At 36.5% G+C, this 19948-nt stretch overlaps 1 protein-coding gene across 1 annotated transcript in view; it reads left to right on the forward strand.

The window, feature by feature from the left end:
- Positions 1-19948, forward strand: part of LOC150089496 (dynein beta chain, ciliary-like) — a 1205440-nt gene that overhangs the window by 385553 nt on the left and 799939 nt on the right. Inside the window, 2 exon segments of the mRNA XM_090390004.1 lie at positions 2096-2338; positions 17979-18175. Of these exon segments, the coding sequence (XP_090246130.1) occupies positions 2096-2338; positions 17979-18175 (440 nt within the window).

The raw sequence follows: 19948 nt of genomic DNA on the forward strand, positions 1-19948 counted from the left end.
GAGAAAAATTCTACCCCTTGAGCCTTGCACAATCTCTCCAGGACCGAATTGTTCGACAAGGGTCTCATCATATACTCCCTCCTATATGTCTGGGCAGAATTGCAGACACTTTCAAATTCAACCCTAACTTGCTGCTTTTTTTCAACATTGGCCTATACTTGTTAAGTAATTCTGCCGGTCTCCTACTCTTAATATCATTAGTGCCAACGTGTACAATAATATCATGTTTTGTGCCCTTAAAAGACGATATCTGCTCTACAACGTTATCAACCTTTGCTCCTGGTGGATATGCTCTGGTTATGTAAGTTTTCATTGTATAATCATCTTGATTTAAGTGATTTCCTCTGGCATGGCCATCAATGAAGTATATCTGTTTATTAAATTTTGAAAAATGGATTCAGTGCTTTGAAACTAAACAATGCTATCAATGAATGAGACCGAGCAAATTGTAATATCATTTGCTGGAACTCATTATACACTGCTCAACAAAATTTACAGAACAAAATGTTTTTTATGAATGTTTTTCTGTGAAAGTGTCGTCAAAGGTGAATATTTGGTATAATAGGCATCCTGGCACGCAAAGTCTGTGTATCCAATAGAAATCGATCTATCACCTTATCGAGATGCACATTATGCAAATTATTCCTGCCTATATAAAAACCACGGGCTGCGACCTTTTTTTTTTGGCTTGCTCAGTGGAATAGCCACATCTTCAATACTTAGGAAGAAAAGTCATCTTCATTTAGATGATTCTTTGAAATGCCAGGCAATTGGATGACTTTAAGCTGGGCAGTCTCAGGTGGAGGTGTTAGGTTGGCTTAATATGTCATGCAGCATTGTCTCGGCACTGTAGAAGTAATTTTGGAAGACAGGAACCTTTACAAGAAGAGCTGGCCAAGATTGCCCCAGGGATACGGCAACAAGAACGGATCATTATCTGGCTCTAACAGCAAGATGGAACCCTATGATATCCTGTCATCAACTGTCTCTTGAAGTTGCTGCAGCCACAGGTGAAAACAATTCCAGCTGGACTGTGTTAAGAAGGCACAATTCATGTGGAGTTGTTAAGAGAGCTCAATTCAAGTGGAGTTTACACAAGGAAGCCAGTGGTTTACCCATTAACCCTAAACCACCACAGAGTTTGTCAAAACTGGTGCCATGAACATGTAACTTGGAGCCCTGACAAATGGGATACAGTTCTGTTCTCTGATGAGTCCTGTTTTTTCCTTCCAACATCAGAGTAAGAGCCATTTACTATGAAGGCAGTTTTCTCACATGGGACAGAATAATGGTCTGTCTTCATGTTTTTGATAGGGGTACCATAACTGTTTGGAGAACTGAGAACAGATCCACAAACTCTATTTTTAGGCATGCCCAGATTCTCTTTTCATGCACAACAGTGCCACTGCACATAGAGCTCAAGTGGTGGAGGAATATCTTGAAATTGAAGATATCCAATGACTGCCATGGCCAGCACGAACAGTCACCAGACTTAAATCTGATCAAACGTGGGATGCCCTCTGGCATCATATTGAATGCTGACAGCCAATTCTTTGGTCACTTGTAGAGCTGAGGTCTGTGCTGGTAGAAGAATCGGATTTGTTGCCACAGAATCTTATAGACACCGTTATATCAAGCATAACTCACTGCTCTCGAGCCTGTTTAGTCTTTGCAGGGGATCATATGCCATGATATCATGTGACCATATTTTCATGCATCTTGTATTGACTTCTGTAATGTGACCTTTTTGGTAATTATTATACAACCCCTATAAATGCCCTTATACCTGTCCGAAGTTCCTTGCTGTCTTCTCAATTCATCATTATTCTATGGTATGCCCTCATACCAAATTTTTTCCTGCTTCATTGCAAGCTGCATGAGTTAAACATTTTCTGCTTATTCTGTTAATTTTGTCAAGCAGTGTATTATGCTAGTGCATATGACTTTTATATGGCCTCTTTTTTTATTTTTATATTTTTGCCCCTACAGTATATCCCAATTTTTTTTGCACATACTTGAGAAATACTTTGCATGTGCAATGACATTTCAGCATTATTTTTTATTTTAATGTAGTATCTTTGTTTTTGTGTAATAGGGGCAGTTAGTGATGAATGCTGATGTAGTCCTTGGGGATCTCTTAGACTTGAAGCTACATAGCTTTGAAGGTGAAGTGCATACTATTGTTGAGAAAGCAGAAAAAGAAATGGGAATGGAGAATGTTGTAAAAGAACTAGATTCTACCTGGTCAAGAATGAAATTTCATCATGAAGTTCATGACACTGGATGCAAATTAATCAAAGTATCAGAAAATCTTATTATGAGACTAGAAGATAACCAGGTAAGAAAATCAATTATGGTTACAGAATAACAGTAATTGTGTCAAAAGGCTAATAACTGATGTGCATAGTAGAATTGAAATTGGATAATTAGACTTTTGTATTTGATTGTTTACATTCATTGTTCATAGTGAAGTGATTTGAGGTAGGAGTCATGAAATAATTAAGACACTACTATAGATAATCACTTAATTTTTAAATCTTGGTAACTATCACTGCAAAAAATATTCTTTTGTCTTTTCACATTTACTTATTTAATTTATTATAATTTTTTTATTATTTGAAAAATAAAATATTTATAGGTTTACTCATTTCACCATGTTCCTCTTCTATAGGTTTTCCCATTTAATTTAACTACAATCAGAGTATACAGAATGTTATAAAATGGAATATAAATCTTATGCAAAGTGAATTTGAATTTTATCTGTATTTTCCTGTACTTTGTCATTTTATTTATATATATATATATATATAGCCCTCAATTTACGTCGGGGCGCAGTTCCTGAGGTGGGGGGGAAGGCGCAAATGGAATCGGCACAAATCAAACCCTTTATATCATGGAGTCAATGGGAAATCACAGGGTTAAGTTCCGGGCACCAAAAATTTTACTACCCTTTTCAATACTGGTATATTTAAAGCAAAGAAATAAATTTATTTAATTAAAAAAGTGTTTTATTTTTAAACTACATAAATATAATAGTCTGTACATGGAAATAAAAAATAAATTAATACATACATAAAACATTTTGATAGTGGCATAATACCGAAGTTTTAGTTGGCTTTTGAAGGTTGTGGTTGAGGATTTTCTGTTGAAGGCCCTGGTTGATGATGTTCTGTTAACAGCCCTGGTTGAGAAGATTGCCCTCTTTTGAAGAAAGGATCAAGTGTTGATTACCTGGATTTCTTCCTCCTTTCTTTAAGAATTTCAAAATAAGGGCTCATGGTTGATATGACACCCCTTTTAACTGTGGAACTCCTCTTCCAGTTGTTATCAATGTCACAGAGCTCATCAGTGAGGGACTCTACACTTGCAAGGATCTGTTGTAGATCACTGGCCTTCATAATTTTTAGAGGAGAGTCTTCTTTCTCTTCCTCTTGCTGTTGGCTAAGTTCTGCAGCTAACTCTTCAATGTCTTCATTTGAAAGAGTCTCTACATGACCTTTCAAGAGCTCAGTTATTGTAACTTCTAACCCTGCCTCTTGTGCCAGCCTGCTGATGTCTTCTACAACATTCTGTTGTGGCTCGAATCCTCTAAAGTCATGCATGAGATCTGGGAGAAGTTTACGCCACACTCCATTTAGACAATTAACAGTCACTTCTTGCCAGGCTGTGTTAATGTGATTGATGCCCTTTAAGACATCAAATGACTGCCAATATTCTCTGATGGTAATACTGGACATGTTCAAAGCTTTCACCATTTCTGTATGTTTGCTGCAGGTAATAAGTTTTAAAGGTGGTTATTGCCCCCTGGTCCATGGGTTGCAAAACTAATGTTGTATTAGGGGACATGTAGACAACATTAACTTTAAGAGGCGGTCTGACTTCACCCATATTTGTAGGATGTCTAGGGGCTTTGTCCAAAATAAGAATAGCCTTGGTTGGTAAATTTTTGTCATTGCAGAATTTGAGAACAGTAGGGCAAAAATAGTTGGTGTACCAATCCAAGAAGACGTCCTGTGTCACCCAAGCCTTCTTGTTTGACTTCCAATACACAGGAAACATGGCTTTGTTTAAGCCTTTCATAACACATGGTGTTTCTGAATAGTACACCAACATTGTCTTCAATTTTAAATTGCCTGACACATTTGCTCCCAACAAAAGTGTCAACCTGTCTTTTGATACTTTAAATCCAGGAGCTGACTTTTCTTCATGGCAGTGAAGGTTCTTGAGGGCAACTTTTTTTGATAAAGGCCCATTTCATCTGCATTGAATATGAGATCTAAAGGGTAATCACCCTCCTGTACTATGGCCTGAAACTCTGCAGGGAATACAGCAGCCACCTCAATATCTGCACTTGCTGCCTCACCGGTAATTTTCACACTTCTGCATTTGGTTTTTGCTTTAAATCTCATGAACCAGTCCTTGCTAGCCAAAAATATTTCATTGCACTGACTGCCTTCTTTTTTCTTTAAGTCTTCAAAAATTAAACTAGCCTTTTCAGTTAATACAGCTTGGGTCAAGGGAAGGTTTTAAATCATTGACCCAAAGTGTTAGCAGTTGCTACATTTTTTTCCAAAAGCTTACTTCTGCTGTAACTAACTTGTGTAGCACTTACTCTGGTAGCACTTTGCATCGATTGTTTTATTTTATCAGCATTCTTCATAATTGGAGTAATAGTCAATGCAGGCATATCATAGCCCTACACACATTAGGGCAGCTTTCACCAGCTTCCATCCTCCAAATAACCTCCATCTTATTTTCCAATGTGATAGATCAATGTGCTTTTTTCACTCTTTCATTTGTACTAATATTCATTGAACTTCTTTTACCAGACATGGTGTCTCTTTATTCTATTAAATTAAAAAATGTATAACACAATTGGCAAAAACTGCTCACGGCTATCACTATTATTAATTATTATTTAATTTATTAATAGCACAATTAATAAAAAATGTTAGCATAATAAATTTCCAACACATGTACATGGTGTAAACAACAACCAGCTGAATGCTTCACCGCATGAACCTTTACCTCCCGCTTCCATGAGTGGCTACTTTAAGGGCGGGAAGCTTTCTCATCTCTGATACGAGCATGCTAATTGCTGATTAGCTCAGATTGTTCCTGATCATGTGAACAGTGCATGATACCTACAATGCCCATAAATTTTGTACAGTACAATGCCCATAACTTTTGTCTGACGATTTTAAAATTTCAATTTATAAAAAAATTGCAAAAATAAATAAATAAAAATAAAAATGACCTTGTGGTTAGTGACCAGCACTGCGAATCGGCAAAAATCAGACCGGCACACAATGAGGGCTACCTGTGTGTGTGTGTGTGTGTGTGTGTGTGTGTGTGTGTGTGTGTGTGTGTGTGTGTGTGTGTGTGTGTGTGTGTGTGTGTGTGTTTTAAAGGAAGCAACAGTTTAAGATATTATTAATAATACAGATAATAATAATGGTTTACAGACCTGGGACACTGCTATATGCAGAAAGTACCCAATAACCATAATTGCTATATAAGTTAGTAGTCATGAAAGGCAATGTGCTAACGTTATGGTACTAGTAACGCTAAGTATGGAGAATCAAGGGCGAACGGAACAGAAATCGCTATCATGGTGAACAAAGAAGGGTGCTAAGATAAATGAGAATTAATAAGAATAACTTAGTGCCATTTGTCCTGTAACCTCAGTGTCTTTTTCAAGGGCCAGCCGCCGAAATCAAAGAAGGAAGCAGCAATAAGTGGGTAAAGCCTCTGTTTCTGACATGAAATATATGCCACATGTGGTGTATGTGAAAAGTGGGTAAAGTTAGTTAAAAATTTTTTTTTACTTTTAATTTTAATTTTAATCATGAGGAGTGCATATATTTCATAGCTGTCCCGACAGAGGCTGGAAGTAAAGATTAAAAGAATAATAGGAATAAGAAGAATAAAAAGCAAGAAATGGGATAACTTACTGGGGTCATGTAGGTTGTAGCGATCTGTACTGCTGTGTAGAAATAAAAGGTTTAAACTGAATGTGGACTACGGTATATGGTATAAACTGGTGACCTCTGGTGTAAGAAATGGGAAAAATTTTAAATTAAATTAATTAATTAAATAAGTTAAGCTAGTTATCCCATGCGTCGCAAGTTGGAGATGTATTGAAATACTTTAAATTAGTGAAGTAGTAAATTAAATTAGTAAATTAAAATTAATTAAACCAATTTGTTACAAATGTAAAAAGGAGTTAGTGGTAGGGTTACCCTTATAAGGTTAAATGGGTGAAGGAATGCATCCCAGGATAGAAAGGCTAACATAATAGGCTAGCAAAATAGCGGTAAAAAGTCGCTGAATTTTGTATAGGCGAGGAAAGTGTTTTAAAACAGAAAAGGAGCATCTTGGGTATTGTGTTCGGTAAATTAATGGCTCACGAGAACTAAAAATTTAGGGGGTAGGAAAGCATAAAGAGTACTGAAGAAGACAAAAAGATGGTGCTAGGGCAGTTCGGGGTTGCTATACCTGTTCGTACAGTAGGACCCTGAACATAGTTCTGTGAGCATCATTCAGGTGTTTTGTATGGTATATGAAGATAAAAAATAAAAAGTAGATAAATAAATAGATAGATAATATATAAATGGTAAATGAATACTCCTATAGATAGCCAATCGTGGGGTACAAGTTTTCTATGCTTGTAAGACCCTAGAGAGACTGGGAGTATTGACTATACATATGTACAGGCCTAGCAGTTATGGAATATCAGTTAGCCATGATATTATTGATATCAATAGAACAGTTAATAAATTTTTTATATTTGATAATACCAAGAGCTTTTTTGATTTGATAATATGAGTAGGCTGCCGGACACTAGTTGCTTAGAAGCTTGCTATACAGGTTTTCTGATGTTGCTAACTATCAGTTGTTTGCTATTGCATATAGTGGCTATTCTTATTATTTGAGATAAGATGATGTTGGCATGTACTTTTTTGGAAATATTCGAATGCCAGTGTGCGAAGCTAAATACATTAAAGTTAAAGGCATTGCACTTATTATATATATTGACCGTGGTGTAGGGGTTTTTGAGGTCTATATCTAAATCTAAGTAGTTAGCAACCTTGTTATTATCATTGGTTTTTTTTCTAGTGTGAGTTCGGTAGCATTTATATCAGCAAAGTTTTGTACACCACATGCGGCGTGTGTATTTCATGTCAGAAACAGAGGCTTTATTGCCACTTCCTCCTTTGATTTCGGCTGCTGGCCCTTGAAAAAGGCGCTGAGGTCACAGGATGAACAGCACTAAGTTATTCTTATTAATTCTTATTACTTTTCCTTTATCTTAGCACCCTTCTTTGTTCACCGTGATAGTGATTTCTATTCTGTTCGCCCTTTGTTCTCCATACTTAGCGTTACTAGTACCGTAACGTTAGCACATTGGCTTTCACGACTACGAACTTATATATATATATATATATAATAAGTTAAACAAGTTAATAAAAGGAAAATAAGAAAAAGAAAACAGAAAAGTTTATTTTTAGCAATAACTAATATACAGTGGATTCCGGTTATTTGTTTGAGACACACTAGGGCTAGTGCACTTTGACCAGATTAAGCGGCTGCCCCAATTATGCGAAGTTTCATGTAAATAGTTAAAAATACACAGTGGACCCCCCCACTTTATGATTAGTTCACTGTATGATCAAATCATACGATAAACTCTCCATAATAAAATACCATTAACTATATGATATGTAGTAAGTGCTGGTCATTGTGATCACATTTGTGAATTAAATTTTAATTCTATTCAACAATGATTCTAATAAAACCAAAATAAGAAGAATATCCACAGTCTATAAAAGTAAAGATATATTAAGCACAAATGTACACTTTATTATCTTACCAATTAAAAAAATTAAATGATATGTGAAAATCAGAAGAATATTTTCCATTGGTTTGAAAAATAAAAATAAATTTATGCTTATGTACATAGCTTAATTAATACTATAATAAATGTATATACATACTAACTAATTGGCATTCTGGTTCACTGACTTTCTTTTTCTTTTGGGTTGTAAAATTTAAAGCAGTAAAAAAGATAAGCAATCAATAACAATGAAACGGCACGCACAAATTGCAACTAACTAACACAATATACACAAGTAAGAAACAGAGTAACAAGTTCATGAAGCTTAAAAAAATAGGAATGAAGAGAAGATTTTAAGAATTTATATGTTTTTTTATACGAGTGAAGATTTCAGTGAAGGGGAACCACATTTCACCATAATAACGTAAAAACTCACAGAATTCCAGCTATTGGTATTATCGCAAATGCAGTAAGATTGAGTTTACTACCTGTTTATAATAGATTGCACTAACGGAAAAGCCCAATAAACTGGAAACTGCAAATTGTTTTTATTGTTTTATGGTGGTGACCTCAAGAAATTCGACCAGAGACAATCATAGAGTAATCTCGAGCGCTGCAGTCTCCTGCCCTGATTAAATACCATTCCTGCAGAGCTGACACAACTCTGCAGGGAATGCGGCTGCTGCCTTGCCAGTAATTTTCATACGTTTGCATTTGGTTCTTGCTTTCGATCTCATGAACCAGCCCTTGCTAGCCAAAAATATTTCATTCCACTGACCTCTTTCTTTCTTCTTTAAGTCTTCAAAAATTAATTTATTCATTTCAAGGGGCTTTTTTCTGAAAGCTTACTTCTGCTGTAACTAACTTGCTTAGCACTTACTTTGGTAGCACTTTGCATCAATTGCTTTATTTCATCAGCATTCTTTGCAAATGTAGTAATAATCGATGGAGACATATTCATAGCTCTACACACATTAAGGTGTCTTTCACCAGTTTCCATCCTCTGAATAACCTCCATCTTATCTTCCAATATGATAGATCAGTGTGCCTTTTTCACGCTTTCATTTGCACAAGGATTCATTGAACTCCTTTTACCAGACATGGCATCACTTTATTTTATTAAATTAAAAATTTTATTATGTACACAGCTGTCATCACTAATAGCACAATTAATAAAATATATTAGTATAATAAATTTCCAACACATGTAAATGACATAAACAACAACCAACTGAATGCTTCACTGCATCCACAAAAGGGCTACTTTGAGGGTGGGAAGCTTCTTGTCTCTGATTGGCTATGATATGGGCATGCCGATTAGCTAAGATTGTGGGTGGGTGAATTTCTCATCTGTATTTGCCTCAGATTGTCCTTGATCATGTGTACAGATCACGTGACCAGTGTATGATATATAGTACAGTGATGCCGATAAATTTTATTTGACAATTTTAAACTTTCTATTTATAAAAAAAATTGCAAAAATAAATATTCATAGCCCCGTGGTTAGTGACCAGTGCTATTGTGAATCGGTGCAAACCGGACCGGCACAAAACGAAGGCTACCTGTACTTTGCATTTGTCAGTGTTAAGTTCAGTTGTCACTTCTTAGCCCATTTGCCCAACTTTTATATATCCTCTTGCAGTAGCATACTGTCATTAACAACCCTGCTAACCTTTGTATCATCTGCAAACTTCAACATTAAGCCTGATGTACTTTCATCAATATCATTGATAAATGTACAAAACAACAATGGCCCAACACTGACTAATAACATTAGTGCATGGGGAGCAGTATCCATTGATTACCACTCTGTCTGCTCCCACTCAACCATCCTTTTATCCAATGTAGCAACTTGCCCTTAATGCCACACTGCTCCAATTTGCACTGTAGTCTTCCATGTGCAATAGTATCAAAAGATTTCCTGAAATCCAAGTATATGATATCAAAATATTTTTTGCATCCAGTTCCTTTGTGCCCACATTATGGTATCCAATCAGTTTGGCTAGACAAAACTTCCCCTTAACAATCGTGATCAGACAAGACTTCCCCTTAACAAAGACAAGACTGCAGTAATTATTACTGGTTTTATCTAGATGAACCTGCAATGCTTCTTTAACCAGAGACTCCATTATTTTTTCTGGAACAGCAGTTACTAACAGGTCTGTAATTACTTGTGTCACCTTTTAATCCCCTTTGTGAATTGGGATACATTTACACATCTCCTGTCTGTAGGAACCTCCAATGAGTCCAAGGATGCTCTCGTAATTATGGCTAAGGTTTTGCTTACTTCCTTTGCTGCTTCTTTTAGTATAACTGGATAGATCCCATCCACCTCAGGTGCCTTTCTTATGTTTAAATGATTTAATTGATCAATTGACAACACTACACTTAACTAACAGATTCCTAAATGCAGTGATATATAGTACATTATGAAGTTTTACATTTACCTTATGCTATCAAGTTTGAGATCTACACTATGCTATATCATACAACGTAATATACTTTAACAATGGCAGCTAGTTGTGAACGGATAAAGGTTCTACGTATATTAAGTAGTAAACTACAAAATCTCTTGCTAAATTCAAAATTAACTAATGAGTGTGAGCAAGACAATAAAGCTACTTATAGAAAATAAATTACAGTCGATTCCGGTTAATTGGGACACATTGGGACTAGTGCATTTTGGCCCGATTAAGCGGCTGCCCCAATTATCCGAAGCTCCACGTAAAAAAAGTTAAAAATACAATGGACCCCCGCTTTACAATTGGTTCACTGTACAATCAAATCACGTTACGATAAAGTACCCTTCACTGTACGATGTGTAGTAAGCGCCGGTCATTGTGATCACGTTTGTGAATTGAATTTTAATTCTATTAAACTGCGATTCTAATTAGCGAAAATAGGAGGAATATTATCCAAAGCTATAAAAGTAATCAGATTTGAGGTATATATTAAGCACAAATTTACCCTTTGTTACCTTACCAATTAAAAAATTAAATGATACGTTATAATCAGAATAATTAATATGTACTGTAATATGACATTTGTGGGTGGGGGTTAAAATTTAAAACAGTAAAAAGATAAGCAATCAATAACAAAAAACACGGCACACACACAAATTGCAAGTAACACGATACACGCAAGTGAGAACGGAGTAACAAATTACGAAGCTTTAAAAATAGGAATGAAGAGAAGATTCTGAAAATTAATTTTTTTCATATGATTGAAGATTCCATGGAAGTGTAAGCACATTTCACTATAATAACTCACAGAATTCCAGCTGTCGGTATTATCGCAAATTCAGTAAGATCGAGTTTACTATTCATTTATGATAGATTGCAATAACAGAAAAGCCCAATAAACAGGTGACTGCTAATTATTTTATGGTTGTGACCTCTAGAAATCCGACCGAACCACGTGATTCGCTCGGAGAAAATCGCAATGTAATCTCCAGTGCTGCGGTCTCCTGCCCCGATTGGTGCCTCCGTAGCCAGGTGGGAAGGAGCAGCAGTGCATAGCACACGCTTCTTGATTAGACCGGGGTTCGAGCCCGTCACCACCAAATACGGAGGATGTGGAAAGATCAGGGAATGACCACCGCATATCCCGGAGCAATATGGCCTTAGTTGCTAATGCTCCTAAAAAACCAAATAACTAACTAACTAACCTGCCCCGATTAAACGGCATTTTGTCCCAATTAAGCAAAATAAATCCTGGCTATTTTCTCGATTGGGTTCTGTTTTTTAAGATTTGCCCCAAATAAATGGCTGCCCCGATTAACCGGTGGCCCAAATAACCGGAATCCACTGTAATATGAAAAATAAGTCAATAAAATGGCAAAAATTTATCAAAAACATATCCTTTTGCTGGAGCTCAAAAATTCTTCTCCCACACATACGTAACCTTGTTTTCTTATTATGCTCATTTCCATACAGAATTTAATGTTTATATCAGTGGAATGGAGTTAGAGATGGCAGTGAGAGTACACTTCACTGTGGCCCAAACTACAAAAATGACAAACCAGAAACATAATTTGGGGTGGAGAAGGCAGTCACAGACACTTCAAAATCAGCCATATAAGAATTAGCTGTTAAGGAAAGAAAGGGGGTTCTCCACGTTGAGGCTTGCTTTCTGTGTAAAGAATTGTGTAACAATTTCTCATAGCAGTGCTAAGTGCAAGAAAATATTCAACCAAGTATAAGAAATAAAAACAAAGTTCCAATTTCTTTCTGGTGAAACTTTTGTAAATGCTGCTAGTCTAGATAGCAAGGCTATTGTTATGAACAAAACTTGAATCACCATTTCTGTAGAAAGAAAATTCTGCAACAGTATTGAGACATTGAGACATTAAGTGATTTTGAGGCTATCAAAATCACTTAATGTCTAAAAAATATCCAAACAGAAATCCACAGATAGAAAAATATTAGGTAAGCTAATTTTTAAAAGTACTGTATTGGTAAATAATCCTTGGGCTGTATTTTAATATGACATGTATATTTTGTCAGTGAAATTTAATTTCTAGTATAGACTTTAAAAAAAAAAACTGATTTTTTTTTAACAGAGTTGCTGTTTTCCTCTTTTTTTTTTTTTTTTTTGAGAAACACTTCTGCTTTTTTGCAAAAGCCTGTTTTTTGCCTGTTTGCCAAAAAACTCCAAAAAAACCCTTCTGTTTAAAAATATTTGATCTCTTGCTTTTAGAAAGTCAAACGTTTGCAGCTATGATATCATCTGTGGTTTCTGTTATGGTAGTTTTAAAGTTATTCCATAATTTTCCTGTATTGTTAAGATAATTAGTTAAAATAATTAGTAATTATTTTAACTAATTATCTTAATTTATGAATTGTTGAAGTTTTCTTTCTTTAAATCAAAACTCTGCAATTAACAGATCAGATCCAGAATATTCTTGCCATTAATACTTTCCACTGCATGCTGATATGTAGAAAGGGAGGCAATGTTGAGAAAAAATTGCGAGTTAGGATTGAATTTGAAAGTGTCTGCAATTCTGCCAAGACACAAAACAAAACGCAATATGATTAGAACTTTATAGATCAGTTCGGGTAACTAAGAGTAACAACATGTGCATATATAGTTGCATGTATATGAATGCCAGAATCATTGTAAAAAAATGTGGTGAATTAGAGGTACTGATTAAGTCATCAAATGCAGACATTGTAGGGATGGCAAAGACATGATGTCACTCAGACATAAGTGATCCTGAATTTGAATATGGGGAGTACCCCAATTCACAAAGGAGGATCAAAGGCTGACACAAGTAATTATAGACCTGTGAATTTAACTTCTGTTCCAGGAAAATTAATGGAAGCACTGGTTAAAGAAGCACTGCAGGATCATCTTGACAAGAATTCAGTTATAGCTCAGACACAGCATGGTTTTGTTAAGGGAAGGTCTTGCCTGACCAATTTGATTGGATACTATGATGTAGTCACAAAAGAATTGGATGCAGAGAATAACTTTGATATTATATATTTGGATCTTAGAAAGGCTTTTGATACTGTTGCACATGGAAGACTGCTACACAAATTGGAGCAGTGTGGCATTGGTGGCAAATTGTTGCTATGGATAAAGGTATGGTTGAGTGGCAGATGACAGAGAATGGTAATTAATGGAGACTGCTCATCGTGGACTAATGTTATTAGTGGAGTCCCTCAGGGTTCAGTGTTGGGTCCATTGTTGTTTTCTGTATTTATAAATAATATTGATGATGGTATATCAAGCTTAATGTCCAAGTTTGCGGACGATACAAAGGTTGGCAGGGTTGTTAAGGATTCTACTGACGCTATGCTGCTGCAACAGGATCTGGAAAGGTTGAGCAAATGGGCTGAGAGGTGGCAAATTAAGTTTAACATTGACAAATGTAAAGTACTACATATGGAAAACAGCAACCCCAGAACAACGTATCAACTCTGTGGTACTACACTGACAGAGGTAGAGAATGAAAAGGACCTGGGGGTAATTGTGCAGGCAGATATGAAGTTCTCTGAGCAGTGCAGACGGGCTGCAAGAGTAGCTCATGGTGTCTTATCAATGATATACAGGAATTTTTCTAGCAGGGATAGGAAGGTGATTATTCCCTTGTATAAGGCAATGGTCAGGCTGCACCTTGAGTACTGTATACAGGTCTGGAGGCCTCATTTCAAGAAGGATGTAGAGCTGCTGGAACGAGTACAGAGAAGGGCAACAAGGTTAGTGAATGGAATGAAGGGTTGCTCTTACGAAGAAAGGCTTAAGTTTTGCAAATTACAGTGTCTGGAGACTAGGCACCGGTGAGGTGATCTGATAGAGGTGTACAAAGCCTTGAATGGTTTGAGCATGCTCAATGCTGATGGGATACTGCCTCTTGCTCAGAATAATCACCTGAGAGTGCATAAATTCAAATTGAGGAAAGACAGATGTAGGATAGATGTGCGGAAATTTGCCTTTAGCCAGCGGGTAGTTGGTTGGTGGAACAGACTTTCATCCCTTGTTGTGGAAGTTGATAGCCTAAATAAGTTTAAGGCTCAGCTGGAGAGGTATTTCGAACGAACGGAGGGGTGAAATGGAAGGGTTTTTTTTTTTTTTTGGCTGATGCTGCATAAGCTTACTTTCTTGCATCATATGCCTCTACTAATGCTAGTACAATACACTGAACAACAAATTTGGTATCATATCTTGTTACAGGCATGAAAGTAAGTTTACTTTATAGATTTTGGGATGCTAAACATGTAAATAGCAGATTGGCTCTTGTTTTCGAATGAGTGGTTTTTTATATTTATACAAGGTATTTTTTTATTTATATCACAGTAAGATGTAGTTACGAACATACTTATATTAAACACGGGACCTTTTTAGTCCTTTGCTTGTATTCAGCTTTGGGAGCATCCCTTTTCACCATCCAACAATAATCAGCTAACATGATGGTACTTGATTTGCTTTCGTATCTTTGTTCCATCACTGCGATGTTTTTGTGAAAGCACTCACCATGTTCATCGCTGATGGCACCACAGTTTGGCAGGAAGAAATCCAGGTATGAGTGCAAGAAATACATCTTCAATGACATGTTGCACCCCAGTTTTTCATAAGAAGTAATGAGATCTTCCACAAGCTGCCTGTATTTGCCAGCTTTAACATTTCCTAGAAAACCAGTCAAAACATTTTGAAAGGCTTTCCGCTGATTCTCGCTATCACTAAGGACACATTCAAACTGTTCATCTTTGAAAAGTTGCCTTATTTTTGGACCAATGAAAACTCCTACCTTAATCTTCTCTGTACTAAGTCTTGGAAATTTCTCTTGCAAGTATGTGAATGCCGGACTGTTCACTTCCAAAGCCTTCATTAAATTTTTCATGAGCTCCAGTTTTATGTGGAGTGGTGGAGGCAAATCTTTTGATTTGCCCACGCTTTGAGTTTTAATGAACAGGTAGTGCAGCATATGTGTAGATCACAGTTCTTGTCCTGGTCAACTACTTTACACCCAGAGTAGGCGCCTCCGTAGCCAGGTGGGCAGGAGCAGCAGTGCGTAGCACACGCTTCTTGATTAGGCCAGGGTTCGAGCCCGTGCGCCACCAAATATGGAGGATGCGGAAAGGTCAGGGAATGACCACCGCATATCCCTGGAGCAATATGGCCTTAGTTGATAATGCTCCTAAAAACCAAATAACAACAACAACAACACCCAGAGTAATAGAGGTAAGTCTTTTTATGGCTTGAGTCAAGGGATGCTTTTTCGAAGCTAACATGACTTCTCCACATACGTAACAGAAGTCACCCAGACAATTCACACAATTACGGGACATATTAATCTTACATGACACAAATGCTGTGCAAAAAGGAGGAATCTTACAGAGAACAGCCGTTAACTGAGAACAGATCACCCAGTACCCAATAACTGAGAACAGATCACCCAAAAGTGTTCTCTAGGAGACCTATTGTTGCTAGGCTACCCAGAGAACACTTACATGGTACTCCAGAAAGCTGTGGTCCTGAACATCACTTGGATAGTAAGAGAGTTTTCCACCAACAGTACAATAATAATAGTAACCGGACACAAACAACCATCCCTCATGCACTTGCTACCAGAATCCATCATGGGGCAGAAAAAAATCCAGTAAAGGAGAAAAAGTTTATAATAATAATAACAACAACAGCAGCTATGGATATAATCTCAAAGAAGGAAGGAAAAACCTGTGCATCCTCTTCCACCTGGCTTACATGGATGACATCAATCTCTATGCAGCAACCAAGAAGAAACTTCAGCAGCTACTCTGAGTCACCGAGAATTCAGCAATGATATTTGGATAAAATTTTGTCTAGATAATTGCAAAACCCATGGATTGCATCAGGGGAAATTAGATGGCCAAAACTACCAGCTGCAGACCAGTAAAGTCTGCAGCCATGATAGGCAATGAGACCAACAAATACATGGGGATAATGCAGGCTGAACAGTTAGAGCACCAGGAAATCAAAGCCTGTCTGACTGAAAAATACTATCAAAGATTCAGAAGCCTGCTCAAAGCAAAGCTGAGCAGAGGGAACACAGTTAAGGTGTTAGTCCCAGTGCTGGTATACTCCTTCGGGATCACAGATTGGACTAACACCAAGCTGGAGGATATGATGAGAAAGACAAGGACAATGATGACCAAGAGCTGCCAACGCTACCTGAAGTCAACCATGGAGAGACTGACAATAGCTCGGAAAGGAGAAGGATGGAGCTTGATAGACCTCATCAAGCAGCAGAAGACAATGAATGCAATACTTCTAGAAAAACACAGCACCACTTTACCAGGCCATCGGGAAGATAGGCAAGTGGCTTACCTCACTCAACCTAAGTGAGGAGACTCCTGCCACCCATATGGAACAAATGAAGCTAGAAAGATGGGCAAAGAAGACACTCCATGGTAGACACTACAATGACTTCTATCAAGACCACATAGACAAAATGGCTTCCCTTGATTAGCTCATGAGTGGGATGATCTTTCCTGATTCTTAAGGATTCTTGCTTGGTCCAAGACCAGATAAACACCAGGAACTATAGAAAATACATTGCCAAGGAGTCCAGAGTGACAGGTGACACATGCCAACAATGCTACCTGGCCTGAGAAACAATCCAACATTACTGCAGGATCTGGGATGATCACCCAGACAGAGTATACACTTGTAGACATGACCAGGTAGCCAGGATAATACATCAGAAGCTAGCAAGGAAATACCAGTTAATCAAAAATAGTGCACCTCATTACAAGTATGAACCACAGGCCATACTAGAGACCCCAACCTACAAGTTGTACTGGGACTGCACCATAATAACAGACAAGATAATCCTGTGCAACAGACCAGACATAACCCTTGTCAACAATAAGGAAAAGGCTACCTCCCTGATCAACATAGCAGTGTCTAACACTGGCAACCTCCAGAAAACCTATGAGGAACATATCAGGAAGTGCACAGACCTACGACAGGAATCAAAGAGATGTGGCATATGCAACAAGTAATAACCATTTTGATCATCATGTCAACAATTGGTATTGGCACCATACCCTACGTAACAGCCTAGCAGCAATAGATCTTCCAGAGAACACATACAAGGAATTCCAGAAAGTCATAGTCCTGAATGCCTGTAGGATAGACAAAGAGTTCCTCGACCAACAATAACACAATACATAACAACTACCCTGTGTACTTGATAGCAGTGCCCATCACGGGGTGGAAACCCCATAAGGATAAATAATATGTCAATGACAATAATAATAATAATAATGCAGTAATATACTTTAAAAAAATCCTAAAATGAAATATGTAATATAAAATTGTGTACTAATTAAAATTTATAATAATTTACCAAGAAAAGCCCATTTAGTGCTTCTGCAATTAACCTGTTTTCCATCTAAATTAACCGAAGAGCTATGTGAAAGACATGTCTGCATCCTTTAGGAGCTTATAGCAAAAGCCATTTGTGTTCTATTTATAGCTGTAACAAAAGCCATTTATGTTTTTTTTTTATGTGTGAATCTTTTTTCTAATTTCTATTAAGGAGTCACTTTTTAAAATAATTTGATTTTTAATTGAATAAATACACCAATTTCTAGTAAAATTGAGGTATTTAATAATTATTTGAAACTTTTTTTTCCTTGTTTCTTTTCTGTAGTTTCAGCTTCAGCAACTCATGCACGCCAAGTACATTTCTTATTTTTTAGAAGAAATATCAGGTTGGAAGGAGAAGCTATCTCTCGTAGATCAAGTGATTGGGTTATTGTCTATCCTACAGAAAACTTGGTTGTATCTAAATAATATTTTTACAGAATCTGAAGATATCAGGGATGAATTATCAGAATATTCAGGAAGGTGAGATTGATAAATATTTTAATTCAGAAAAGGTACAGAAGATTTTGATTTTTTTTAGAATATATACCATAAATTATTCATCATTTGAACATGAAGAAGTGAATTTTATTAAAGTAAACATAATAATAGTAAAAAGCTCTTGGACATTAGAAAAAATCTTGAAAATTCTTGTAACTGACTAAATAAATGTCATGTTTTTTTAATTCAACTTTTATTTTAAGAAAATAAAATGTCTTTAACAAATAAAAATACAAAATTAAAAGAGAGAAATATACACTTAGTAGCCATTTTTATTAGGTACACCTACCTATGGGTAAGCATATCACCCTAGCTCCAAGATCACCCTGAATTTGTCATAGCAGACTCCACAAGATATCACATGGATTCTAATCCATGTTGATTCAATTGCTTCTTACAGCTTTTGCAAATTGGACAGTTATGAATCTCTACTTCAAAAAAAAAAAAAAAAAACTTAATTCCTTCTCAAGATAGTCTCATCTCCTGTCAGTCTAGTGAGATGAGATGAGATCTGGTGATCTTACCTTATTTGGATTGAAATGAGATCTGGTGATAATATCTCATTTGGTTTGAGATCTGGTGATCTGGCAACTACAGTAGATTCCTGGAATATGGTGCATTATCTTGTTGAAAGAACCTATTCACAAATAGATACACTGCAGCCAGTGAATCAAACAATCTGGTCAGAAACAATTTACAAATGTTGCCCCACTGGTATCAAGGGCCCAGTGCACACAAAGACACCCCTACATCATTACACACCATTACAACAATGCCAGCAAACAGGCATCGTTGATACCTAGTAGGATGGGTTTATGGATATGTATGTGCTGTTTTTGCCATATTCTGATCCTTCATTAGAATGAGTAGGAACACTGTTGGGAACCAGGATTCATCAGACAAGACAATGTTTTTCCAATTTTTCCACAGTCCAGTATTTGTGTTCCTGAACCCGCTCTGCATATCCTCTGTTTATTTACTGATGGGAGTCAAACCTGGTTCAGTCAGCTGTAATACCCCATCCATAACAAGTGCAACAAGGAGGATTGGGATGCTTTGAATTACTAACAATAAATTGAAACCTCCTGCCATGGAACTGCATGTACTTATTACAGTAATCTAATAGTATAAACTAGAGCTATGATACTCAATAAGTTCTATGTTGATTTCAATATTTGTAAAAGAATAAGAGAAATTTACTTCAATGTGATATATAGATCACTTCCGTACAATAGTTACATTAAATTTTTTAAAATTAATTTTTAATTGTGTTCAATTGATTTTTTAATTGTTTTCAATTTATTTTTTTACTGTAATCATTTTATGTTAATGTTTTATTCATTTTAATTTCTGGAGAGTATCATACGGAAGTGTTCTACATATCATATTGAGGTAAACTTCTATTATTTTATTACAGTAATCCACATACACTTAATATGTTAAACTCTGCATTCTGAAATGCTTCTTTGGTTATCATTATTGAATTGAGTTGTGAACTTCCATTGTCCTCTTGCATCAGTGATTTCTTTCTGACCACAGGATTGCCATTGGCCAGATGTTGTGTGGTTATTGATCAATCTCAATATACCTGAAAACTCCAGCACAGTTGCAGTTTCTAAAATGCTCATATTGGCACATATGGGTATATCTGAATTGCACACACACACATCATCTCTGCATATCTGTCCACCTGCTTATATCAGATGATATGAACACGTGATACTGTTACTGAAGGTGTGCTACATTTCATAAAAA

This window comes from Mastigoproctus giganteus, chromosome 2 (assembly GCF_048544385.1).
Source record: "Mastigoproctus giganteus isolate SK-2022 chromosome 2, ASM4854438v1, whole genome shotgun sequence".
Taxonomy (NCBI): domain Eukaryota; kingdom Metazoa; phylum Arthropoda; class Arachnida; order Uropygi; family Thelyphonidae; genus Mastigoproctus; species Mastigoproctus giganteus.